The 27,765-nt window shown below is 38.5% G+C and overlaps 1 protein-coding gene across 1 annotated transcript in view; it reads right to left on the reverse strand.

The window, feature by feature from the left end:
* The window catches only part of NR2F6 (nuclear receptor subfamily 2 group F member 6), a 42,727-nt gene that overhangs the window by 8,254 nt on the left and 6,708 nt on the right, over positions 1 to 27,765 (reverse strand). Inside the window, exon 3 of the mRNA XM_053702879.1 lies at positions 24,057 to 24,151. Within this exon, the coding sequence (XP_053558854.1) occupies positions 24,057 to 24,151 (95 nt within the window). The remainder of the gene's footprint in view (positions 1 to 24,056; positions 24,152 to 27,765) is intronic.

The following is a 27,765-nucleotide window of genomic DNA, read 5'->3' on the forward strand; positions in this document are numbered from 1 at the left end:
GTTAACGCCCAAAAAGACAAAGGCATACCCGCAGGACCAGTCGAACGGAGCCCTATCTTTCAAAAACTGGGAAAGATCTCAAACAAATGACAATCAGGAGATTACTTCATCCCCACATGTCTAATGAGGTGCACCATTTCAATTAGCAGACTGAAAATTCCTGTATCTGGTAACGATAGGGTCATTCAATAACTGAAAAACATGTCTGAGCAATACATGAAAGCGCGCAATCCTGTAACGAAAGGCACAACACTCAGGGACAGTTACACCCGCGGGGAACTGTAGAGGCCCTACCCAAGGCGGAAGGCCCGGGACAATAGGGCACGAGCACATTCTCAGACGAACAATCGCCAACATTATGTACTGCAACCTCCGGGGGGAGGGGGGGGGGGGAACACGCCACCCTGCATGGAGGAATCAGAAACTGGGTTACCCGCATGCGTAGAAGTATGAATTGGTAGGGAACTCGCCTCTGAGGACAGGACCCCCGAGGCGAATGGCTCAGCAGTCCATTGATTCCCCGAGCCTGAGGAACCAGGCACTCTGAAATGGCATACGGAACAAAACTGGTTGACATGTGTCAACGAGGCCAATCCAGATTCGTCACCGGACACAGAATCTGAATCCAAAATAGTCTCGGTATCAGAATCCTCCGTAACAGAATCTAAAACGAGCACAGTCTCAGCATCAGAATCCTCCATAACTGGATAGAGGAAATATCAATATGGACTAAAGTATGAAAACAAAAACGGCACCCGACACCCACAATGGCTGGGGCACTCACCACCTCCTATGACCAGACCCCTGCGGACTAGAATATCTCCTTCGCCACACAGTCGGGAATGCGGAAATGGGGAAGGGAACGACGGCCGAGTACAAGGTGAACCGAATAGTGCAAAAAAGTGCGCCCAACCAAAAGGCTGCGTCACTTCCAAAGGCCTCAAAGTTCCAACCACGAGCCCATAAACATCACACATAAGCAGGTTGAATCACATAAACATGAATATTAACCCCCCTGTTCAATAACCCCCGATTCCAAGATACTAACAGAGACTCACTGAGACCCTTATGTCATATAGTTAGACCCGCAAAGGTGTGTAACCTCTCGGGAAAACATTCACATTACAGTACATTGACTATAAAGTAAAATGAAACGATCTTACCGGAATCTACGCCGTGGAACAGGAACACCGCCTTTCAAGTGTGACGAATAGTGGCATCGTCTCCGCCATGGACTTGAGAGAAGAAAGCAGGCAGCGGAGCGAAGTTAGACAACGCCGATTGCTTGAGGAGCTGTTAATATGAGTCAGGATGGTTTTGCAGAAAGACTCTCCCTGCATCTCCGAAATCTAACTTTCATCCAAGCCCTCACTGAGAGACTGACAGGACTACTTAAAACTCCTGCCCTCCATAAGAGACAAAAAACAAACATTAAAAAATTCTGACACGTCTCTGCCAACCTCCTGGGACGAAAGGCAAAGAATGACTGGGGGATGAGGGGAGTGGGAGAAGTATTTATGCCTTTGGTTGGGGTGTATTTGCCTCCTCCTGGTGGCCAGGTTCTTATTTCCCAAAAGTAACGAATGCAGCTGTGGACTCTTTCCATTTAAGAAGAAAAACTGAGCATGTATAAAACCGGGCAATGGAAACAGTTTAAACATCTTATTAGATATTACAAACTGCTTTTCAGTCCTGGCAAAGGTAGACAAATACACTGACTTAATAGCCTCAGATACAGGAAAGGAACATCAGATTCTGGTTTAGGCTTGAACCAGTCTGAGGAAACTTGAGGCTGCTCATACTCTATACTCCCAGAGTGTCTTTAATCACCCAAGGCAGCAGGTTTAAAGGAAATTCCTCCCTCAGAAAAGACATATGAAATTTGAAAGCATTCAGCAGAATCATCAGGTACTGAATTTGTGGCAAAGCAACCACCATAGATTTTTCCAATACATACGCTGCACAATTTCTTATCTTGCCAACAAAGATTAGTACGTAATTAACAAGTGTGTTTTGTAGAAGGATTAGTACATAATTAACAAGTGAACTTGGGCTCAGGGCTAAAACAAAGTAGGCCCTTAGTAAAAAAAAAAAAATATATAGAAATGTGCAGATATAAGATATAAGTCACATACCTTGGTAATATGTCAGAAGCTTCCAAGGCTGTTGCAAGCTTAAAGTGATGGTAAATCCTAGCCTCTCTCAAACGCTAGGATTTACCATTGGAACAAATAAAGGGGACTGCCTTTGCAGCTCAGAACGGCGATCGCTTGGAACAAATAAAAGAGCTTTCAGCATGAAGTATTTTATACATAATTAATGAAAGTCCCCTTTATTTGTTCCAATGGTAAATCCAAGCGGTTCAGAAATGCTAGGATTTACCATCACTTTAAAGGGACACTGAACCCAAATTTTTTATTTTGCGATTCAGACAGAGCATGCAATTTTAAGCAACTTTCTAATTGACTCCTATTATCAATTATTCTTAGTTCTCTTGCTATCTTTATTTGAAAAAGAAGGCATCTAAGCTTTTTTCTTCGTTCAGACCTCTGGACAACACTTTTTTATTGATGGATGAATCTATCCACCGATCAGCAAGGACAACCCAGGTTGTTCACCAAAAATGGGCCGGCATCTAAACTTACATTCTTGCATTTCAAATAAAGATACCAAGAGAATAAAGTAAATTTGATAATAGGAGTAAATTAGAAAGTTGCTTAAAATTTCATGCTCTATCTGAATCACATAAGAATTTTTTTGGGTTCAGTGTCCCTTTAATAAAGGAAGGTTCCATGAAAATGCAGGCTGAGAGGTACACAAACAGCATAGATGGGCACAATAAGCCGAAAAATTAAGCATAAGCAGTCACATTTCACAAGACCTAACAACGGTCTGAAAGATTACATCCTTATCGGATAGTCAGACAGGAACAAATCTTTATGGGGAAGAAACTCCAGTTAGTTGAACACAGCTTTGCAACTATGAGGGCTCACGCCAAGGCTTTAAAGAGTGCACGTGCACCAATGACAGCCCTCAAACAAGGCACCTGCAATGTCGCATCCAGATGACATCACGGTAACATGGCGGCCCCCCAACAAGAACTTGTGAAGAGAGAACCACCACCGGAACCAAGAGCAAAAATACAGTGGTGCCTTATACAGGTAAGGGGAAAATGAGCATTCGCTTGCATAGGGCACAGAAAAGAAAATTTTACGGGACAGTATACACCAATTTTCATATAATTGCATGTAATAGACACTACTGTAAAGAAGAATATGCACAGATACTGATCTAAAATCCAGTTTAAAACGGTTTAAAAACTCACTTAGAAGCTTCCAGTTTAGCACTGTTGATAAGGTTAGGCTGGGACACCCAGTAAAAGGGGCTGGGAAAGCTAGAAGAGCAAACACCGCCCCCCCCCCCCCTTCATATGAAAAGACATATTAGATAAACAGGAGCTAGCAACAGTATGTAAACGAGCATATACATCTGACATTTTGGGGCTTGGTTAGGAGTCTGAAAATCAGCACAATGTTATTAAAAAATAAGCAAAACTATACAACATTGTTACAAAAACACTCCCAGATGGGCTATATAAATGGATTATCTACAAAACATGTATGCAAAGAAAAATCTAGTGTACAATGTCCCTTTAAATTTCATTGGTAAACATATTGAAGAAGATTGAAACGCGTAAGGAAACCTTTGGTCCTTTCCAATGAAGCCAATTGTTTTTAGGGAAGGTAAGGTAGCCTTTTGTAAACATATATATTTAACCCCTTAATGACCACAGCACTTTTCCATTTTCTGACCGTTTGGGACCAAGGCTATTTTTACATTTCTGCAGTGTTTGTGTTTAGCTTTTACTCTTTTTCATTTACTGTACCCACACATATTATATACCGTTTTTCTCGCCATTAAATGGACTTTCTAAAGATACCATTATTTTCATCATATCTTATAATTTACTATAAAAAAAAATATATATAAAATATGAGGAAAAAAAACACACTTTTTCTAACTTTGACCCCCAAAATCTGTTACACATCTACAACCACCAAAAAACACCCATGCTAAATAGTTTCCAAATTTTGTCCTGAGTTTAGAAATACTCAATGTTTATATGTTCTTTGCTTTTTTTTGCAAGTTATAGGGCAATAAATACAAGTAGCACTTTGCTATTTCCAAAGCACTTTTTTTCAAACTTAGCGCTAGTTACATTGGAACACTGATATCTTCCAGGAATCCCTGAAAATCCCTTGACATGTATATATTTTTTTTTAGAAGACATCCCAAAGTATTGATCTAGGCCCATTTTGGTATATTTCATGCCACCATTTCACCACCAAATGCGATCAAATAAAAAAAAAATTGTTCACTTTTTCACACATTTTGTTACAAACTTTAGGGTTCTCACTGAATTTATTTACAAACAGCTTGTGCAGTTATGGCACAAATGGTTGTAAATGCTTCTCTGGGATCCCCTTTTTTCATAAATAGCAGACATATATGGATTTGGTGTTGCTTTTTGGTAATTAGAAGGCCGCTAAATGCCACTGAACACCACACGTGTATTATGCCCAGCAATGAAGGGGTTAATTAGGGAGCATGTAGGGAGCTTGTAGGGTTAATTTTAGCTTTATTGTAGTGTAGTAGACAACCCTAAGTATTGATCTAGGCCCATTTTGGTATATTTCATGCCACCATTTCACCACCAAATGCAATTAAATAAAAAAAAAAGTTACATTTTTCACAATTTTGGGTTTCTCACTGAAATTATTTACAAACAGCTTGTGCAATTATGGCACAAATGGTTGTAAATGCTTCTCTGGGATCCCCTTTGTTGAGAAATAGCAGACATACATGGCTTTGGCGTTGCTTTTTGGTAATTAGAAGGCCGCTAAATGCCGCTGCGCATCACACGTGTATTATGGCTAGCAGTGAAGGGGTTAATTAGGTAGCATGTAGGGAGCTTGCAGGGTTAATTTTAGCTTTAGTGTAGAGATCAGCCTCCCACCTGACACATTACACCCCCTGATCCCCCCCAAACAGCTCTCTTCCCTCCCCCACCCCACAATTGTCCACGCCATGTTAAGTACTGGCAGAAAGTCTGCCAGTACTAAAAAAAAAAGCTATCCTTGCTAAAAAATTTTTTTTAAAAAGGCATATTTACATATGCTGCTCTGGAGGATCCCCCCTTAGCCTCCAACCTCCCTGATACCCCCAAACAGCTCTTTAACCATCCCCCTCTAACTTATTAGTAGCCATCTTTGGTACTGGCAGCTGTCTGCCAGTACCCAGTTTATAGTAAAACATTTGTTTTTATTATTTTTTTAAATATTTTTCTGTAGTGTAGCTTGCCCCCCCCCCAAAAGACCAACCCCCCACCCCCTCCCAGATCTCTTAGATCGATATACTTTAGATATTTTTGGCCCTCACTGCCACTTTTTTCACATCATTTTTCTGTAGTGTAGCGGTTCCCCCCGCGCGCCCCCCCCCCGTGCATGCACGCGCCCCCGGCGTTCCCGCCCACGATCCCGCCCCCCTCCACATCATACGGCCCATCGATGGCCGCCCACCCGCCTCCCAGACTGGCTCCCACCCACCAACGAAACCGGCCATCGATGTCCGGTGCAGAGAGGGCCCCAGAGTGGCTCTCTCTGCATCGGATGGCCAAGGGGGGTTATTGCAGGATGCCTCGATGTTGAGGCATCACTGCAATAACCGGAAAGCAGCTGGAAGCGAGCAGGATCGCTTCCAGCTGCTTTCCAGACCGAGGACGTACGCCATACGTCCTCAGGCGTTAAGTGTATTTTTTTTGAGGACGTGTGGCGTACGTCCTTGGTCGTTAAGGGGTTAAATATTACTTTATATTGGCACTTTCTGGTGCCTCAAGAAGCCGCAGGAAACTTTAAAGTTAAAACTGAAGATTTTGAGGGTGACAGGACATAGACTGCTTACATTTGTAAACATGCTATAAGGATGACTACTAAGTTTACAAGATAAAGACAATAGCGGATCGTCCCTGCCTTGTAAAAAAAAAAAAAAAATCAGGATAACCCCAAAAGTAAAAATCTGATAAAGAAAAATTCTACAAAACCACAAGATCTCCCACTTAATTCCAGAGCTGTAGGGGAAGCCTCAAAATTCAGCTTAGATAGCTGAATCCTCTTTAAAAGGGATATGAAACCCCAAATTTTCTTTCATGATTCAGATAGAGAAGCAATTTTAAACAACTTTCTTATTTGCTTCTATTGGTATCTTTTGTTGAAAAGAAGGGACGTAAACCGGTATATTTCTGGCAGCAGTTTTAAAAGAATTTGGTCAATTTGCAAAAACACTAGATGGCAGCACTATTTCATATCATGTAGTGCTCCAGATGCCTACTGTATCTCTTCAACAAAGAATATAATGGGAACAAAGCAAAAAAAAAAATGTTTTTCAATGGTAAGCTTTGTCCGAATCACAAAATATTGTTTTGGGGTTTAATATCCCTTTAAGGAAACACAATGCCTCAACAATCCAAGATTCATGTAACTTACACTGTCTTTTACAAGAGCATCCAACACTTCTAGCAGCACAAACCAAACACCAGCAAAGATCTCTCCATCAAAAAGTACAGTGAAGTATTATAATGTCTATTCCCTGAAAGATGTCCTCCCCAACACATCATAAGAGGCAAGGGGCAGTGGAAGAGGAGCCATTACGAACAGAAGGAATCCTCCCCCACTATGGCAGCGCAATAACACAGCAAACATGCTATGCTCTCTCTATTCTTACAGAGCTGATCCTGAAAAATCACTCTAAACATTGTGCCTAGGAAATATTCACACAAGTGGCATAAAAAGCATATTGATTACATGAAAATGAAGGATACAACTGCAGCGTACTGAAAATCCTTGATACACAACAAGCCCCAGATAATAAGAAACGTGCAACCAGGGTTAAGCCAAATGAAAATCTGTAACAGAACCAAACCATCTAGAGAACATGAAAATGCTGAAGAGAAAACCTGCCAGAATATCCCTGGGGCAAGCCTTACCTGCACCTGTGAGGCAAATGTTATCCTGTGGAGTAGCCTAGCCTCAAAGAGGAGGCCTCCAGAGACCATGTGCCCAGTATGCAAAACTTTGGGTGCTAAGACAGGAAAAACTAAATTAAAGGGCCAGTCTACTCCAAAATATTTATTGTTTAAAAAGATAGATAATCCCTTTATTATTCATTCCCCAGTTTTGCATAATCAACAGTTATATTAATACACTTTTTACCTCTGTAATTACCTTGCATCTAAGCCTCTGCAGACTGCCCCCTTATCTCTTATTCTTTTGACAGACATGCATTTTAAGCCAATCAGTGCTGACTCATAAATAACTCCAAGGGAGTGAGCACAATATTATCTATATGGCACACATGAACTAGCACTGCCTAACTGTAAAACAACTGTCAAAATCAACTGAGATAAGAAGCAGCCTTCAAAGGCTTAGAAATTAGCATATAAACCTACCTAGATTTCAACAAATAATACCAAGAATATAAAGCCCTATCTGAACCATGACATTTGAATTGACTGTCCTTTTAAAAATTGTAAATTTCAGCTGTACTAGATCTCATGCTTTTTGCGGAGAAAGGATTAAATTGTTAGTAGAGGATAGACAATGTATATACAGATAAGATGGGATAGTGTTGCTCTTTTCAGCCTTTGTGATACTTCAGTTTTATTTCTCCTTTCCGGGAGGATAAAAGCATTGTAAAGAATACTGGCACTTAAATCCATGCCAAGAAGGGTTATGCTATGATGCTTTCTAATCTCTCCATACTGATAATGCTTGTGGCTCTAACCGTTCTATATAAAGACAAAGCAATGCTTGTCGCCGTGTATCAGTGAGTGCTGGTTTCTACCTTGACTTGCAGAGCCCCACGGTTATGCAGGCAGGGTTGGTGTACCCAGAAACTTCCCATATACAGACAGTGATGGAACACATACACCACTTGAGTGCCTAAGTCCCTCCTTTATATTTTATAGAGAAAAATAAAGTTGCGTAAACATTTGTTTTTGCTATGGTCCGTTCAATCCTAGATAGAGTGCGTGCCTTACCGTAATCCAACTGAAGCATACTGAAGTGAATTACTAATAGCGGGAGGCTTAGCTTCTGTCGTTCTTTTTGTGGCTGTATAAAATAGTGACTTTGCCAGTGCAAGCCTCTTTATACGCACCACATAACGTCTTGCTTGGCTACATTCATTATGACTCTGAAGGAGGACACATACAGCCTTTCACATAGGGATTCATGAGACTTCCTTTATCAGTACAACTATAATAGTAAGAAGTATCTGGAGAGAGGCTGTCACAGACACCCATCTAACTTCCCATTGTTCTATATCTATAAATACAAGATATTAGATGTATTCCTCATGACTCAGTCTATAGTTCCTGTATGTTACACTCAGTCTAACTCCAGTCTACACCTTCAGTTACATAAATTGGAGTAATTTTGGAGTTGAAATGATCATCCGAAACTACAGGGAAAACATCTGCACCAATAGTCTACAGTAGTTTTTTTATTATTATTTAGTTTTGCTTTTTTGGGTGAAAAAAGAGAAGTGGTTGGAGAGATACAAATTCTTAAAGACAATTATTTTTTATATATTTTGGGCATGATCCTTAGAAGCAAACAGCTGGAAAAAAAATCAAGACATACTCAGTAGTAATTTATAAATATACCAATAAATAACGATATTACTAATTATACCTATATTATATTAACAAAAATTACTCCTTTAGTTAGATGTGCTTAGAGGAATATGGCTGCACCTCACGGACGAGGCCTGATGAAGACCAAAACGATCGTCTGGGATTGCCATGTTCCTTTTTCAGAGAGAGATTGCCTGGTATTTTGGGGCTGGACTGACCTTGTAAGGCAGGACCAGACATATAATTATATTATATTTATGTGATAATGTTAATGTAAAATGTAGATCTATATCTATAGGGATATATATATATATATATATATATATATATATATATAGATAGATAGATAGATAGATAGATAGATAGAGAGAATATTTAAAATAAAAATACAGTGTCATGTATGTGAAGAACATTGGAATGCTAAATATTAACAGTTAATACTCATTAAAACAAATTATTAAATATTATATAATTATTATTTTTTTTTTCTAACCCTTTGCAGTTAAACCCATAGCCATATACCCTTTAACCCTTGAAAAAAATTGTATGAACTTTTCTATGAATAATTTTTATCAGATAGTGTTTATATGAGTGTAACAGTATATTTTAATGTATTTATGTTGTGTTTGGTGCAACTTACTTTGGCCCTAACCCTTTATGCTAGGTCTTCAGTCACGCTAACCCAACACATGTTAAATTTGATTGTGCTCGAGCAAAAGCGTTTATTTTCATGCGCCACTTGTAATCTAGCCCTTATAGGCAATTTAAGATCACTTCCCTTGCAGCTTCGATTTTGGATGTCACACTTTGCTGAAGGTTATGACATTACAGATATTAATTCTAAACCAGGTATTTGAAAGTAACAATAACAATGCTTGTACCCCCCCCCCCCCCTCTGTACATAGACTGTGCTACCATTCCTCTCTTCACAGTTTGTAAACAGTTCTTCCAACAGTTTTAAAAATGAAGCCACAGTATGTTTGTTTAAGATCCCCTCTTTACATACAGGCCTTGCTAAAAACTCCCCTATCTCCTCAGTGCAATTGGTTTGCTCCATGTTTACTGAACACTGGATGGAATGTGCTGAACTGAGGAAGTCGCAGCAATAAGAGGGGGGAGAGGGGGGAGAAAGCGCTTTTATTTACTTTCTAATGCCTGAATGAGTGCTCAGGGTTCACTCAAGCAGCAAGGGCATAAAGCTTTAAGCTCGTCAAAAAGGGGGCAGGAGAAAGTAGAGGGGGATGAGAGAGGGAGAAAGATAAAAGCCGTAAATGGAAAGGAAAAACCAGGAGAAAAATACTGATGGACAGAATGTGTTAATGAAGTGTACACTAATAATGTGTGTAGGAAATGTCTGTGTCTCCTATGGGTTTTAAATACTACTGGGACGCAAGATTTAATGAGTTTCTAAACAGACTTCAGTTCTCTAACCCCATCACACATCCCTATCATGCATCACCCCCCCACACACAGACACACACATTCTTCCCCCTGCCACCTCACTGCAGCAAGCAATGCTGACCCATCTTGCCCCTCCCAATGACACCATCAGTAAAGTTGAGGGTCACATGCACAGCATCTATCATGTGATTCATATCTCTGACCTTTAAATGTAGGGAGGTCACATGACAAGGTGTTCTTGATTGTCACCTGCCCCCTCACACACACCCAGCCCTGGGCAATGGATCCTGTTACATTCACTGTTTAACCACTTCACGTCCTAGTATTAAAATGCTCAGCCTTATTCAACAGAAACCTTGCGTTTCTCTCTAAAGTAAATGCAATTTAAGCAGTAAAAAATGCACCAAAAGGAATTTTATTGATGTGCACCTCAGACTTCATTAATAATAACAAAAAAGTAAAAATAGCAACAAGGGAATTAATCTTATAAGAACGTTATAACAAGAATACACCTTATCACAAGAAATGGATATTTATTTTCCTTTTACGCGTATGTTTACATCAGAAGACTTACTGGTTCTATACCTACTGATTTTTTTTTAAATGCAATTTTCTTTTATTCAAGTGATATTCAGTACAGAAAGTTATAGGTAAGTGCCTTCTCAAAATAGGTAGAAATTCCCAGAAGTCTCCAGAACACCTCTCCCTTCACAAATGTAATATAGCATGTCTAAAAAGCATTTGCAATATACTTGTATTATTTATTTTGCCCCTTTTCCTGAAAATTGTGGATTTTCCAATTCCTGCAAGATATCACAAACCATTCATCTGTTTGAACACTTGATAAACTCATATACATCTATCTTTAAAGGGGCATTTCATGATTCAGACTGAGCATAACATTTTAAACAACTTTCAAATCTACTTCTATTATCATTTTCTTCCTTTTCTTGTTATCCTTTGTTGAAAAGCAGGGATGCAAGATCTGCACGTGTCTGCAGCACTATTTGACAGCAATTTTGCAACAATGTTATACATAAACAGGAGCACTAGAAGTCAGGGCTATTTCCTGTCATGTAGTGCCCCAGACACGTGCACGCTACCTATCTAGATATCTCTTCAACAAATAAAATTTGATAAAAAAAGTAAATTGCAAACTTTGTTAAACTTGTATTCTCTATCTGAATCATGAAAGAAACAATTTGGGTTTCATGTCCCTTTAATATAGTGATCTTGCACAAGAATAGCGCATACTTCCATTACACACATAACTGGGCATAACATGTTTAAATTAAAAAAAAAAAGTAAAAACATGGGCAATTTAGAATTTCAAGCATTTTTAATGTTTTATTAGAAACTTTAAATGCTGCCATTAATGCATATTTTTGCCTTAAGAAAAAGAAAACACACACAAAGGCACACGCTGTGTGCTGCCAAATTTCTATAGTAAAAAAATATTTTCTTCAAGGCATGTGCACGCCTACCTAGGTATCTCTTCAACAAAGAATAACATGAGAGTGAAAATATAAATTTTGTTAACAAAATAACAGTAGCTAGATATGTTGAGTCTAATAAGTTTGAATTGGTGCATGTAAATAAAACAAGGGGTGGATGAAGTTTGGCAATTGAAGAAAAAATAACAAATGTATTAATGTTTTTAGAAAACCTTTACAGTCAACTGGTGTGTGAATTAACTGCAAGACAATACATGCATTTTGTTCTTATAAACTGTCTTTCACAACCATTTTATTAAAGGGACAGTAAAGGTTAAGAATAATGTTATATAATTCTGCACACAGTGCAGCATTATATAACATTATTTAAGCGGTAACTTAAAATTTTTTAAAGTATTTTCAGATTTTTCAGTAAACGTTCTCCGCTCCAGGATCTACTGAGCGGGTCTTGAATATCCAAAGCGCTTCGCAGGCTTGCTGTTTAGTCACAGCACGCCCGGTTGCGCTATTGGAATAAACGTAGCTCGCTCACGCTACTAGACCACAGTGGGAGAGAGTTACATTTATTCCAATAGCGCGACCAGGCGTGCTGTGATTAACCAGCAAGCCCACAAAGCGCTTTGGATATTCAAGACCCACTCAGTAGATCCTGGAGCGGAGTCCAACGTTCACTGAAAAATCTGAAAATACTTTTACATTTTTTAAGTTACCGCTTAAATAATGTTATATAATTCTGCACTGTGTGCAGAATTATATAACATTATTCTGAACCTTTACTGTCCCTTTAAGGGATATGTTCAGCAGAGGGGATCAAGGTATCCATGGCACCTAGAGCAAGTGATCACTATTGCTACAGTGATCAAATGCAAAATAGATACATCTTTCTTTTTCAAACAAGGAGTCTCATTGCTTTTTAAATCATCTCTGTATCTGAGAGTTATCCTCTACATCCTAAGGGTGGAAACGTTGAGAGTTACTTGCCCACTAAGTCATTTTGGGGAAAAAGGGACGCCACATAGTCGCCTTCTCTTTCAGCCAAAAAATTTAAGTGTTGCAGGTTATTGTTGTGTTTTTTTCATTCTCTATGTTATAAGGTTACATGTTTATAAAATACAAGGGATCTACAGGCCCTTGTTAACCCCTAGAAAAATAGCAGTGGTAAAAAGGATGTCTCATTCACATCCCCTAAAATAGTAGACATATCTGAGTGGTCCTTTGCACTGAAGCAGATAGGGTGTGTTAAAGTGATACTTTCATGATTCAGATACAGCATGTTATTTTATAAAACTTTTCAATTTACTTCCATTATCTAATTATGCACAGGTTTTTATATGCACACTTTCTGAGGCACCAAGAGAACAAAGCAAAAGGAAAGATTAACATCTCAGTGACTTGTTCTATGGCCCGGGTACCATCTAGGAGTAGCTAAAAACCTGTAAGATTGCATACTAATGTCATAATACCACAAATACATTTTGAAACATTATTTTCTATGGAACAGATAAAATATTTGATCATCATGTCCCTTTAAAAAAACCCTGCATATTGTTCTAATCTTTATTCTGAATATATTATTATATCTAGCATTTATTTAGCGACTTTTAGGTGTCTTTAAAGGGACATAAAACAAGCTGGGATAGAGACAAAATATAATATGTACTTTAATTACTTTACCTGCAAATGTATACTGCAGAGCCTCGCCATTAACCCTTTCTTTTTAGTTTTAATTGTAAAGCTCTAACTCCCCCCACACATTTCCTTCTACGGCTGTATCTATATCTATTGTTGTTTGGTAGAATACTTAAGTGCATAGGGATAATCTGCTGGAGCATGCCTAGAAGCTGTGAACTCAGTTGAAATACGATGCCTGTGTCTAAACACTGATAAGGGGGGGGGAGGGGGTGGAGTTGGCTGCTCCAGGCAGCTTAGCTATGTAATTCATTTTGCTTATTTTTAAAAAATTAAAAATACTTGCCAGCAATTTTTTTATTCAAACTATTGTTAAAGGGACACTGAACCCAAATTTGTTCATTTGTAATTCAGAAAGAGCATGCAATTTTAAGCAACTTTCTAATTTACTCCTATTATCAAATTTTCTTCGTTCTCTTGCTATCATTATTTGAAAAAGAAGGCATCTAAGCTTTTTTTTTTGTTTCAGTACTCTGGACAGCACTTTTTTATTGGTGGATGAATGTATCCACCAATCAGCAAGGACAACCCAGGTTGTTCACCAAAAATGGGCCGGCATCTAAACTTACATTCTTGCATTTCAAATAAAGATACCAAGATAATGAAGATAATTTGATAATAGGAGTAAATTCGAAATTTGCTTAAAATTTCATGCTCAATCTGAATCACGAAATTAAATTTTTGGGTACAGTTTCCCTTTAATTAATTAGCTCTTTTAGGATATGCACAGCTCTCAACCTGTTTTATGTCCCTTTAAAGGCACATGAAACCCAAAAAATTTCTTTCATGACTCGGACAGCATACAATTAAAAAAAAAAAAAAAAATCCGATATACTTCTATTATCGAATTTGCTTCATTCTTCTGTTACTCTTTGTTGAAGAGATACCTAGGCAGGTAGCGTGCACATGTCTGGAGCACTAAATGACAGGAAATAGTGCTACCATCTAGTGCTCTTGCTAATGTATAACATTGTTGCAAAACTACTGCCTTTAAGTGCTGCAGACACGTGCACTCTCCTGAGCTTACCTTCGTGCTTTTCAACAAAGGATAACACGAAATTGAAGAAAAAATTGATAAAAGTAAATTGGAAAGTTGTTTAAAAGTGTATGCTCCATCTGATTCATGAAAGAACAACTTTGGGGTGTTATGTCCCTTTAATGAGTTTTTCCTTGATGCAATAAGACCTATTTCTGCACTTCTACACTGTGAATTTTCCAATAAGTAAAGAGCCCACTCTCCTAGATAGTCTGGAGACTCACAATCTGCAACTTCTTGAGACCTCGACTGTGAATAGCTTTGCTCTCCCTGACTCTGATTTCTGCTCCCCTAATACCCTTGGGGATGGTTTTTTTTTCTCCAAAATTGGTGAACAAAACAGCCACATTCCCGGTTAAATAAGTCACGTCTGAGGAATAGAACTTGTGCCACAGTAAAGGTGAGCTATGGATATCAAGAGTGCAGTGTTCTTTCAAGACCTATTCAATGGGCACACCACCAGGCTAATTTTACTGACCACCCAAATAAAAGAGAAGCTGATATTAAAGAGACACTAAAGTCATAATTAAACTTTCAAGATTTAGATAAAGCATGCAAATTTACTTCCATTAGCAAATTGTGCACAGTATTTTTATATGCACATTTTCTGAGGCACCAGCTACTAGTTGTTCATATTTTGTACGTATATGAATCTGTGATTGGCTGATGGCTGTCACATGATACAGGGTGACAGCAAATTGAAGTAAAGTAAACTTTGAATTTTTTTTTAAAAAAATTACCATTAAATTAATTTGTTAAATTGTAAACTTAATTTGCGCTTTGGATAGCAACATTTATAAGTAACAGAAAATGTTATAATATTGCAAAGTATTGCACTGCCCGACCCGACTACATCATAATGCCACCTGGCTGGCATAATTTTCTGTGGATAACACTATTTGTATGAGTACATTCTCACGTACCAAAAATGGTCAGACACACTACCTTTGCCTGACCTTTTCCATCATCACTGTGTCTGTAAATTTTTTCATCCGTGATAACAATAAAGAAGAAAAATGTTATTGATTTTTTGAGCACTTTTGGATTCTTTTGTTGGTAACACTGGAGTACCATCTGAGTCAGAGGAAAATGCTTCCAGGGTATTTTGGAGCTCTTTATTAAAGGCAGAGTTAAATAATCTCAGCTTCACTATTAATCTGTGGTACATTATTAAAGGGATATGAAACCCAAATATGTGATTACATATTTACGTGTATAAATGGTTTCCACATTAGGCATTTTATAATCTGTAGCAAAAGAGCGACCACATGTTTATATGTGCAGCTGTTCACCACATTACACTGTACAGGTCCCAATACTACGTGCGCTCAGGAATATGGTGCCATATATTTCCTTGCCCCGTTGCATAGTTTAAATCAGCTGATTTGAGGAGGTTGGGCCTCTAGCGCATATGCAGTGAGTGCCACAAACCTCCAGCGGCTGATTCACGTCACCAGAAGTGACATGGTATACACATTCCTATGCGGTATAAACCTTCTTTTAGAACACGGCCCATTTTGGTGAACAACCTGGGTTGTTCTTGCTGATTGGTGGATAAATTGATCCACCAATAAATAAGTGCTGTCCAGAGTTCTGAACCAAAAAAAAAACCCACAGCTTAGATGCCTTCTTTTTCAAATAAAGATAGCAAGAAAGTTGCTTAAAATTGCATGCTCTATCTGAATCCCGAAATAAAAAAATTGGGTTCAGTGTCCCTTTAAGACTCCTTATCCAAGGGTGTTTTTTTTTTTACATTATTTGATAAATATTCCCTATATAAAATGTTACTGAACACAGGGTGAATTATTTACATCCACTCCTAATAATCTTTAATTAAGAGACTTGGTTGAATTTGATAGCTTGTGTCAGTAAGCATGTGCCCTGCAGATGGTACTGCTCTTGCTGTGGGAGACGGCTCATCATGTGACAAATGAACATTCTCTATGTCAGAGATGCTTAGTGATCTATTTATTTGCGTAGAGTTAGTCAAATCATGTGATGCCTTTATTACAAATCAGGACACATTTGCTATTAACGACGTTAGCCTATTTTACTCTTACTAGAAAAAAATATAATAATAATGCTATATATTGTCTTAAAAGGAACATTAATACTTTTTATGCTAACATGTTTACTGCAAGCCCCTCTTGCCAACCGTCTTCCTTCTTTTGTTTTTCTTTTTTTTACTTTTGAGCTGGCAGTACAGCCCACAGGCTTCTTTCTTTAGACAGGTTGCTCAGACACCCCATTCACACTAAAGTAAAAACAGCATTGCAATCTGCCTGACTGTAATATCATATCACTGTATATGTCGGTCTGCCTGACTGTAATATCATATCACTGTATATGTCGGTCTGCCTGACTGTAATATCATATCACTGTATATGTCGGTCTGCCTGACTGTAATATCATATCACTGTATATGTCGGTCTGCCTGACTGTAATATCATATCACTGTATATGTCGGTCTGCCTGACTGTAATATCATATCACTGTATATGTCGGTCTGCCTGACTGTAATATCATATCACTGTATATGTCGGTCTGCCTGACTGTAATATCATATCACTGTATATGTCGGTCTGCCTGACTGTAATATCATATCACTGTATATGTCGGTCTGCCTGACTGTAATATCATATCACTGTATATGTCGGTCTGCCTGACTGTAATATCATATCACTGTATATGTCGGTCTGCCTGACTGTAATATCATATCACTGTATATGTCGGTCTGCCTGACTGTAATATCATATCACTGTATATGTCGGTCTGCCTGACTGTAATATCATATCACTGTATATGTCGGTCTGCCTGACTGTAATATCATATCACTGTATATGTCGGTCTGCCTGACTGTAATATCATATCACTGTATATGTCGGTCTGCCTGACTGTAATATCATATCACTGTATATGTCGGTCTGCCTGACTGTAATATCATATCACTGTATATGTCGGTCTGCCTGACTGTAATATCATATCACTGTATATGTCGGTCTGCCTGACTGTAATATCATATCACTGTATATGTTGGTCTGCCTGACTGTAATATCATATCACTGTATATGTCGGTCTGCCTGACTGTAATATCATATCACTGTATATGTCGGTCTGCCTGACTGTAATATCATATCACTGTATATGTCGGTCTGCCTGACTGTAATATCATATCACTGTATATGTCGGTCTGCCTGACTGTAATATCATATCACTGTATATGTCGGTCTGCCTGACTGTAATATCATATCACTGTATATGTCGGTCTGCCTGACTGTAATATCATATCACTGTATATGTCGGTCTGCCTGACTGTAATATCATATCACTGTATATGTCGGTCTGCCTGACTGTAATATCATATCACTGTATATGTCGGTCTGCCTGACTGTAATATCATATCACTGTATATGTCGGTCTGCCTGACTGTAATATCATATCACTGTATATGTCGGTCTGCCTGACTGTAATATCATATCACTGTATATGTCGGTCTGCCTGACTGTAATATCATATCACTGTATATGTCGGTCTGCCTGACTGTAATATCATATCACTGTATATGTCGGTCTGCCTGACTGTAATATCATATCACTGTATATGTCGGTCTGCCTGACTGTAATATCATATCACTGTATATGTCGGTCTGCCTGACTGTAATATCATATCACTGTATATGTCGGTCTGCCTGACTGTAATATCATATCACTGTATATGTCGGTCTGCCTGACTGTAATATCATATCACTGTATATGTCGGTCTGCCTGACTGTAATATCATATCACTGTATATGTCGGTCTGCCTGACTGTAATATCATATCACTGTATATGTCGGTCTGCCTGACTGTAATATCATATCACTGTATATGTCGGTCTGCCTGACTGTAATATCATATCACTGTATATGTCGGTCTGCCTGACTGTAATATCATATCACTGTATATGTCGGTCTGCCTGACTGTAATATCATATCACTGTATATGTTGGTCTGCCTGACTGTAATATCATATCACTGTATATGTTGGTCTGCCTGACTGTAATATCATATCACTGTATATGTCGGTCTGCCTGACTGTAATATCATATCACTGTATATGTCGGTCTGCCTGACTGTAATATCATATCACTGTATATGTCGGTCTGCCTGACTGTAATATCATATCACTGTATATGTCGGTCTGCCTGACTGTAATATCATATCACTGTATATGTCGGTCTGCCTGACTGTAATATCATATCACTGTATATGTTGGTCTGCCTGACTGTAATATCATATCACTGTATATGTTGGTCTGCCTGACTGTAATATCATATCACTGTATATGTTGGTCTGCCTGACTGTAATATCATATCACTGTATATGTTGGTCTGCCTGACTGTAATATCATATCACTGTATATGTTGGTGAAGGCAGTTGCTTTTTCGCACAATAGCTAATCTTAAAAAAGGGACATGAAACCCAAAATACTTCTTTCATGATTCAGATAGAGAAAGAACATTCCAATGTACTTCTATCATCTAACTTGCTTCATACTTTAGATGTGGAGCCACCAATTAACAGCTACTGAGTCTATTTAGATATGCTTTTCAACAAAGGACATCAAGAGAATGAAGCAAATGAGATAACAGAAGTAAATTGTAAAGTTGTTTAAAATTGCATGTTCTATCTAAATGATCAAAGAAAGAAAAAAAATGTCCCTTTAAATCTCTACACATTAAAATAAAAAAGAAATAACATTGGGTAAAATTCTTAAAATTAATCAATTTTGTTTTAAAATGGAAGCAAGTTTTCATGAAGAATGACAGGTAATGTGCAGTATTTATAAATCAGAAGCTAATAAATAATGCAAACAGGAGCACATACATTTTTTTCTAATTATTGTTAGTATGTTTGCTGATCGATAAATAATGTGTTTCCAAGGCAACGCCTGTCTTGTTGGTTTACTCCACACTTCCATGAAACCCAATATTTTTCTTTCATGATTCAGATAGAGAATACAATTTTAAACAACTTTGCAATGTACTTCTATTATTTAATTTGCTTCCTTCTCTTGTTATCCTTTGCTGAAAGGTTTATCTAGGCAAGCTCATGAGCAGAAGAGAACCTAGGTTCTAGCTGTTGATTGGTGGTTGCATATATATATATATATATTGATTGTGATTGGCTCACCCATGAGTTTAGTTAGAAACCATTAGTGCATTGCTGCTTCTTCAACAAATGATACCAAGAGAATTAAACAAATTAGATAATAGAAGTAAATTAGAAAGTTGTTTAAAATTTTATTTTCTATCTGAATCATGAAAGAAAAAAGAAAAAAAAAAAGGGGTTTCGTGTCCCTTTAAAAGACGTTAGTGCAGTGCACAACAAATACCCCCAAATCTAGGAGCCCTCCCATAAATCCAGGTATTTTTCAGGGAGTGTATATAAAGAATGAGAGAAAAAAAAAGTACTGCTATTAAATTGATATTATACCCAATTTCCTTCGGTTCATATATGAGTTTTCTGTATAAAAAAATATATATTTCATGCTACAAATGATGAGTGTTTGCATGCTGGATAAAGCTGTGGGAGATGTACACAAACAAGTATTTCCAATTCCTTAATCAATATCAATTTAAAAAAAACCTTATTGCAACCTTTGTCTTGTTAAAAGATATGTTTAATTTATTTAATTGCTTTATTCATTTACTTTTTTTTAAAAAAACTTTGTGCACCATTAAGTGCATGTTTAATAGCATGCTGACAAAACTGCTCAGAATTTTAGCAACAGTGATGCTCAAAAATTTGTTAAAGACCTGCATGTTGGTCATTGATTCATGGACCATAAAAAGGTCGAGATGACAGTAAGGTCTTCTAAGGATGCATCAACACTTCTATTGAAATTGGAATATATTCTAATATACCACAAACTCTTCTTTAAAAGGGGCAATAAAGTTAATATTATAATTTCATGATTCAGATAGAGTATGCAATTTTAAACAACTTTCTATCATATTTCTATTATATAACTTTTTTTAGTACTCTTTGTATCCTTTGTTGAAAATCATTCCTGGGTAGGCTCATGAGTAGCAATGCACTACTAGTTGCTGATTGGTTTCTGCACATATATGCCTCCTGTCATTGGCTCACATGATGTGCTCAACTAACTTTCAGTAGTGCATTGCTGCTCCATCAACAAAGAATGCCAAGAGAATGAAACACATTGGATAATAGAAGTACATTGAAAGGTTGTTTACATGTTCTGTGTAAATCATGAAAGGAAACAAATGTGAGTTTCATGTCCCTTTAACCCTGGGTCATGCAATAAAATAATGTGGGGAAAAAACAAAAAAAACCTACTGATTATAAATTACACATATTCAGAATGAAATTATTTTTAGTTGCCAGACCGGCGACCATATAATGACAATTCAAATCTTATCAATTAATGTGGTTTGAAAAAGTTTCAAGCTAAACTTGAGTTCTGAAGTTACTAAACTACTAATTAATATCAACATAATAAATGAAGGGTGGAAAAACATTATAGGTTATTAAGAGTGGATGAGAAAACATTGGCCATTGTATTATGGATGCACACGGTGTTTATCTTCCATACAGGTGTTGATATAAGCTGGTATTTTGGTAGCTTTCTGTTTAACCAATTGGCTTACAGGGCCTTGCAACAAACACACATTTCCATCCAAGTAGATAAATAATTATTGCAACAGAGAACAACCGCAGTTCCAAGTCTGTGGTGTCAATGGGACATTGTAAGATGCCAAATGGGCAATATTTTGGATGTCTGTCCTAGTGCTGGGGCTCTGTCATGTAGTCTCCTACCCCTAGGTTTTATGTCCATTGTACAGCTCAGCTTCCTGCATCTGGAAAAAACTGCCACTAACACAGGGTGAGCTGGACGGGGCGCTCGCAAAAGAGGGGCATCTCAGGGAACAGTGAAAAAAAGGCACCAGTCGCACTCCTGAGCTTGTGAGTCTCACATCACCAGCTTCCCCACTATCAGCACTGACAAAGCACAGGAACAGAGAGGAGAATGTTGCTGAGAGTTGCATATTAGTCAACCTTGTTTCTTTTACCTCCAAAATAAAAGAGCTCACAATAGTGTAGCAGATTTCAGACAATGTGGTAGGCGCACAAACTGGTTATACTCACAAGATTGCTGTTAAAATAAGCTTTTTATTAAAATCATCACAAAGGTGTCTTCAGGTGCAGCTTCAGGTTTTATTTAAAATACAGCTCAACGCGTTTTGGCTAACAGAAGCCTTTATCAAGAGCATAAAGTTAAAACAATTTCTGGAACAAATGGTTCCCACAGAGGACGTGGGCAGTTTTGGTTCCCTGGAGGTTACACAGCGCCGCCACTTTCAACACTTTCTGCTGAGAGTTGCAGCCTGTTCTTCAAAATTTGTGGCACCGATGGCGCCCAGGAAAATCATCCACTGTGATAGCGCAATAATAAAATCCTCTAATTCACTAGAACATTTTGTTTTTTACTGTACGAATACTCATGTTACATTGTATAACCTTTGCAAAGTTAATGTTGTGATCAGGAGATGCAGTGCATTGCCATGCCTAAGCAGGGAACAGGCAGTAAGCCAATCAGATATGGCATATGCACATAGCTGCCAATCATTGGCTGAACCTAGCTCAGCATCGCCCTTACTGTGGGAACTTAACTATGTTCCTCTGCAAGGGTTAAACACAGTTACCAAGGAAGATTAGTGCAATGTTAAAATGCTCTAATGCTCTCCAGAGGCAATTCGATTTTAAATGGTCTAGTAAAAATATCACACACCTTGGAGTCAAAATATCAAACGACCCGAAACAGATGGTCAAAGATAACTTTCCACCCTTGCTGGCAGACTTGCGAGCGCTAAAAAATACCTGGGATCATAAGAACATCTCTTGGATGGGCCGCATAGCCTCTCTCAAGATGTCATTCCTCCCACGGCTCCCCTATCTATTTAGTACCCTCCCACTTACTGTTACAATTCCAAAGCGAATGCACCAAATTCATTTGGCAGAATAAAACCCTGAGGATAGCCCACAAAACACTCCAGTTCCCGATTCATTTTGGGGGATTGGCCTCCCCATCCATACTTAAGTATTACGAGGGAGCCATGCTTACGCATATCTCCCAGTGGGGAGTTTTGCAATCTCAAGACAGGTGGAGGGATATTGAACAAGCTTCACTGCCCTTTGATATCTATTTGAAAGATTTAATCTGGACCCCGGTCCACAGCCGTAGAACCTTGAACATCCATAACCTAGTAATCATAGAATGCCTGGCGGTTTGGGATAAGATCCAGCATCGTAAGCTGATCGCGCCACATCCCTCCCCAATTACCTCTATCCCCGGCCTCTTTACGGGCCTCTCAGATACACACCCCAACACATGGGCTAGAATGGGGGTGACACAAGTTTCGGATCTATGGTCTGCGGCCAGTGGAGATGGTTATATCAGATTGTCTAGGGACAGTCTTGGTAAAGACGTCCCACCCCACCTCCACTTCGAGCTTATTAGGATTAAGAGTTTCCTATCTAGCTGGGGTTTTTCCCCCTCCGCTACGCGCCCACTTACTCCATGGGAGTCTACTTGGAAGGGAGGGCGTAGACTATACAAACCTCTGTCGAGACATTACTGTCTGCTAGAGGGCACGGCGCCCCCGGACCTGGCCCCGCATTTGAACAAGTGGGACACTATTCTCCACACTAGAATCCCGGCTAGTGCCTGGCAAGGATCTCTTACCCTGACCAAAAAATCTTTGCATTGCGTGACAATGTTTGAAACACACTATAAAGTTATCTCTCAATGGTACCTGGTCCCAGTCCGATTAGCCAAGATGTTCCCGACGTCCTCCCCACAATGCTGGAGGGAATGTGGGGCCCAGGGGAGCATGATCCACATCTGGTGGGACTGCCCCAGGTTGTCTCACTTGTGGAGCCTATGTTTCCGCACTCTATCTGCTCTTAAGATACAACTGCCCAAAAGCCCTGCCACAGCACTCCTACACTTAAACTTACATGCCCTCCCCAAACACCAACAGATCTTTTGTGTTTATCTTCTAACTTCAGTCAAAACCTGCATTGCTAGATGCTGGAAGAAAACTTCCCCCCCTGGATGGTCTGATATCCTTAGGAACATGGCCTACTTACAGGCCATGGAAAGGGATATATTCTATAGTCTGGACAAAAGTGATCTGTTTGAGATGGTTTGGGCCGACTGGACGGAAACACACGACACCACATGGCTTCCCCAGGTTAGGGTATAGTAACGCACATATCTCCTGCTCTAGACGAATTCCGATAGGTACTTTCCATCCCTTTTCTCCCTCCCCACCCATAAGGATGAATCCCACCCCTTCATTCCCCCCCCCTTCTCTGGCAATATCTCATGTAATGTACTGACTTCTATCTCGGATACTTCAATAACTTAGCTGTATCCTTTCTAACGATTTATCTCCTTTTTGTTTGTTTGTATTTCATTCTAACAATCTATGGTTTGCTTTGTACTATGATGTGCAGGGGATCTGCGAATCCCCAGACAGTGTTATACTTGTTAAAACAAATAAAAAAAAAAAATTTTGGAAATAAAGCCATTGAAAAAAAAAAAAAAAAAAAAATGCTCTAAGTTTTGTGTATCATACAAAACAGATTTAAATATAGCCCATCAAATGCTGTGTATAATGACTCTAAAGGCTATACAAGCTAGATATATAGGTGCAATATACAGTAGAATTGTATATTTAAATAAAGTTGGTTCCAGGTAAATATAAAGAGCGTTACCTTCTTTCCTCATTCCCACTCGGAAGCATTTCTTCAGCCGGCAGTACTGACATTGGTTGCGATGATGCTGGTCAATCTGACAGTCTCGGTTTGACCTGTACAAATAGACAGAGTAGCATATAAAGAACTGACTTTAGCGAGGCACAAAAAGGGTGAGTTTAGCACCTTTTTTTAGCGATGACTGAAAGCCCAGTTTATTTTTAGTGATGGTAAATCCTAGTGTTTTTTTTTTTTTAAACGCTCAGATTTACCATCACTTTAAATATTAAAGGGACATTCCAGTCAAAGTTAAAATGCACATAGATGAATAACATATTTGAATAGCAACATATTTACAATATACATATATTTGCAAAAATGTTTCTAGTAAAAGTTATAACTCTTTTAATGCTAACATTTTTCCCTGCACGAGCATGTGAAGCATAGCCAGATATTCTCAGTGTACCAGCATTTTAAATACTGCGGCTGCTGAAAGAGCCAATGGGGCTTATATCGCGTTAGTAATTATTATTATAGTTTATTTATGAAGCACCAACATATTCCGCAGCGCTGTCCATGGGTAGGTACAAATCATTTAAATAAAACGATATAAAACTTGTAAGAGACAGAACAAAATTTAACAAACACATACAGAAAGAATTGAGGGCCCTATTCCTGTGGGAACTTACAATCTAGAAGGGTAGGAGGTTGAGAAGCAGGAGGTGAGGACTGCAAGATTGAGAAAGGTGTTAATACAGAGTTAGATGAGGGAAATGTTAGGTAAGTGAAATTAATTTATTATTGAGTTGGGTGGTAGGCTTCTCTGAATAGAAAAGTCTTCAGGGAGCATTTAAAGGAAGACAGATTAGGGCAAAGCCTGACAGCACAAGGGAGAGTCATTACCAGATAATAAAAGTACTTTAGGCGGTGTTTAAAATGCTAGTGCACGGTGCATACTTAAATACACTCTTAAAACAGCTAATGCTTTTCTAGAAGTTTTTACTTATACATGTATATTGCAAAAATGCTTCTATTCAAAATTGAAATGCACCGGTGTACATTCTAATTGTGGCTAGAATGTTTCTTTAATGAGTCATTTGGATATATCTATATACCTATTTTGCCTTACTAATGATGTAATACAGTGTCATAGCTGGATTTAGATGGACTTGAGCCAGCTCTGCTTATATATAAACTAGACTTAATATTTGAGGTTAACAAACATGTACATCCACATATCATTTTAATAATTTAGACTCCAAAAATCAATTTTAAAGTAAATTCATTTAGCACTATTCATAATAACATTAAATTATCAAAAATAAATAAATACATTTTAAAACAACTTTCCAATTTACTTCTATCTAATTTGCTTCGTTCTCTTTGTATCCTATGTTGAAAATCATACCTAGACTCAAGAGCAGCAGTGCACTACTCAGAGCTAACTGCTGATTGGTGCCTGCACATAGAGTCGTATGCAAAAGTTTAGGTACCCCTGACAATTTCCATGATTTTAATATATAAATAATTGGGTATTTGGATCAGCAATTTCATTTTGATCCATCAAATAACTGAAGGACACAGTAATATTTCAGTAGTGAAATTAGGTTTATTGGATTAACAGAAAATATGCATCAAAATGTAATTAGACAGGTGCATAAATGTGGGCACCCCAACATAAATATTGCATCAATATTAAGTAGAGCCTCCTTTAGCAGAAATAACAGCCTCTAGACGCTTCCTATAGCCTGTAAGAAGTGTCTGGATTCTGGATGAAGGTATTTTGGACCATTCCTCCTTTCAAAACATCTCCAGTTCAGTTAGGTTTGATGGTTGCCGAGCATGGACAACCCGCTTCAAATCACCCCACAGATTTTCAATGATATTCAGGTCTAGGGACTGGGATGGCCATTCCAGAACATTGTACTTGTTCATCTGCATAAATGCCAGAGTAGATTTTGAGCAGTGTTTTGAGTCGTTGTCTTGTTGAAATATCCAGCCCTGACGTAACTTCAACTTTGTGACTGATTCCTCAACATTATTCTCAAGTATCTGCCGATATTGAGTGGAATCCATGCGACCCTAAACTTTAACAAGATTCCCAGTACCGGCACTGGCCACACAGCCCCACAGCATGATGGAACATCCACCAAATTTTACTGTGGGTAGAAAGTGTTTGCCTTGGAACACTGTGTTCTTTTGCCGTCATGCATAACGCCCCTTGTTATGACCAAACAACTCAATCTTTGTTTCATGAGTCCATAGCACCTTCTTCGAAAATGAAGCTAGCTTGTCCAAATGTGCGTTTGCATACCTCAAGCGACTGTTTGTGGCGTGTGTGCAGAAAAGGCTTCTTCCGCATCATTCTCCCATATAGCTTCTCCTTGTGCAAAGTGTGCTGAATTGTTGAACGATGCACAGTGACACCATCTGCAGCAAGATGATGTTGTAGGTCTTTGGAGGTGGTCTGTGGGCTGTTTTTGACCACTCACCATCCTTTGCCTCTCTGATATTTTACTTGGCCTGACACTTCTGGCGTTAACAAGAACTGTGCCTGTGGTCTTCCATTTCCTCACTATGTTCCTCACAGTGGACACTGACAGCGTAAATCTCTGCAATAGCTTTTGGTAGCCTTCCCCTAAACCATAATGTTGGACAATCTTTGTTTTCAGGTCATTTGAGAGTTGTTTTGAGGCCCCCATATGTTGCCACTCAGGAGAGTCAAAGAGAACAACAACTTGCAATTGGCCACCTTAAATACCTTTTCTCATGATTGGATGCACCTGTCTTTGAAGTTCAAGGCTTAATGGGCTCACTAAACTAATTGTGTGTTCTAATTAATCAGTGCTAGGTAGTTACAGGTATTCAAATCAACAAAATGACAAGGGTGCCCAAATTTATACACCGGTCTAATTTCGTTTTGATGCATATTGCACATTTTCTGTTAATCCAATAAACCTCATTTCACTACTGAAATATAACTGTGTCCTGTCCTTCAGTTATTTGATGGATCAAAATGAAATTGCTGATCCAAACACCCAATTATTTATAACTGAAAATCATGGAAATTGTCAGGGATGCCTAAACTATTGCATATGACTGTATATAATTGTTGTCATTGGGTCAATGCTCATTGTTGTCATTGGGTCAATGCTCTCAGCAGTGCATTGCTTCTCCTTCAACAAAGGATATCACAAGAATAAAGCAAATTTTACAATAAGTTGCTTAAAATTGTATGATCTGTCCCTTTAACCCCTGCGCTTCCCATCTTATGTTAAAAAACTCACAGGTGTTGTTAATTTATTTGATACCTACGAAACAAACAAATTTAGGGAAAAGAAAATTTGACATGTCTAGCCACATGATAATTATCTAATATACAGGATAAGTAAGGAGTTAAATCACTGCAGCAGTGAATTAACCCTTCAATGTCCATCACACTTGCAGAGATGTACTAACTCCTTAATTGCCATGGCAACATACAGCAGTGAAATTAAATCTTATTTTACACATTGCCACCATAACTTAGAGATGCAGTGTCCCTTTCCATCTAAAAGCCAGAAGAGCACCTGGCTCTCAACAAGCTGCAGTGGCATAGATGTGGAAAAGGAAGTTTAGGTAGGCAGAACTGTACTGTTGGCACAGCCACGCTATGGGCAGAGAGGTGCAGCTTTTAGCCTCACACCTCTCTCCTTAAAGTAACAGAGCCAGGGCACTTTCCTAGCTGCCA

Source organism: Bombina bombina, chromosome 2, assembly GCF_027579735.1.
Source record: "Bombina bombina isolate aBomBom1 chromosome 2, aBomBom1.pri, whole genome shotgun sequence".
NCBI classification, from domain to species: Eukaryota; Metazoa; Chordata; class Amphibia; order Anura; family Bombinatoridae; genus Bombina; species Bombina bombina.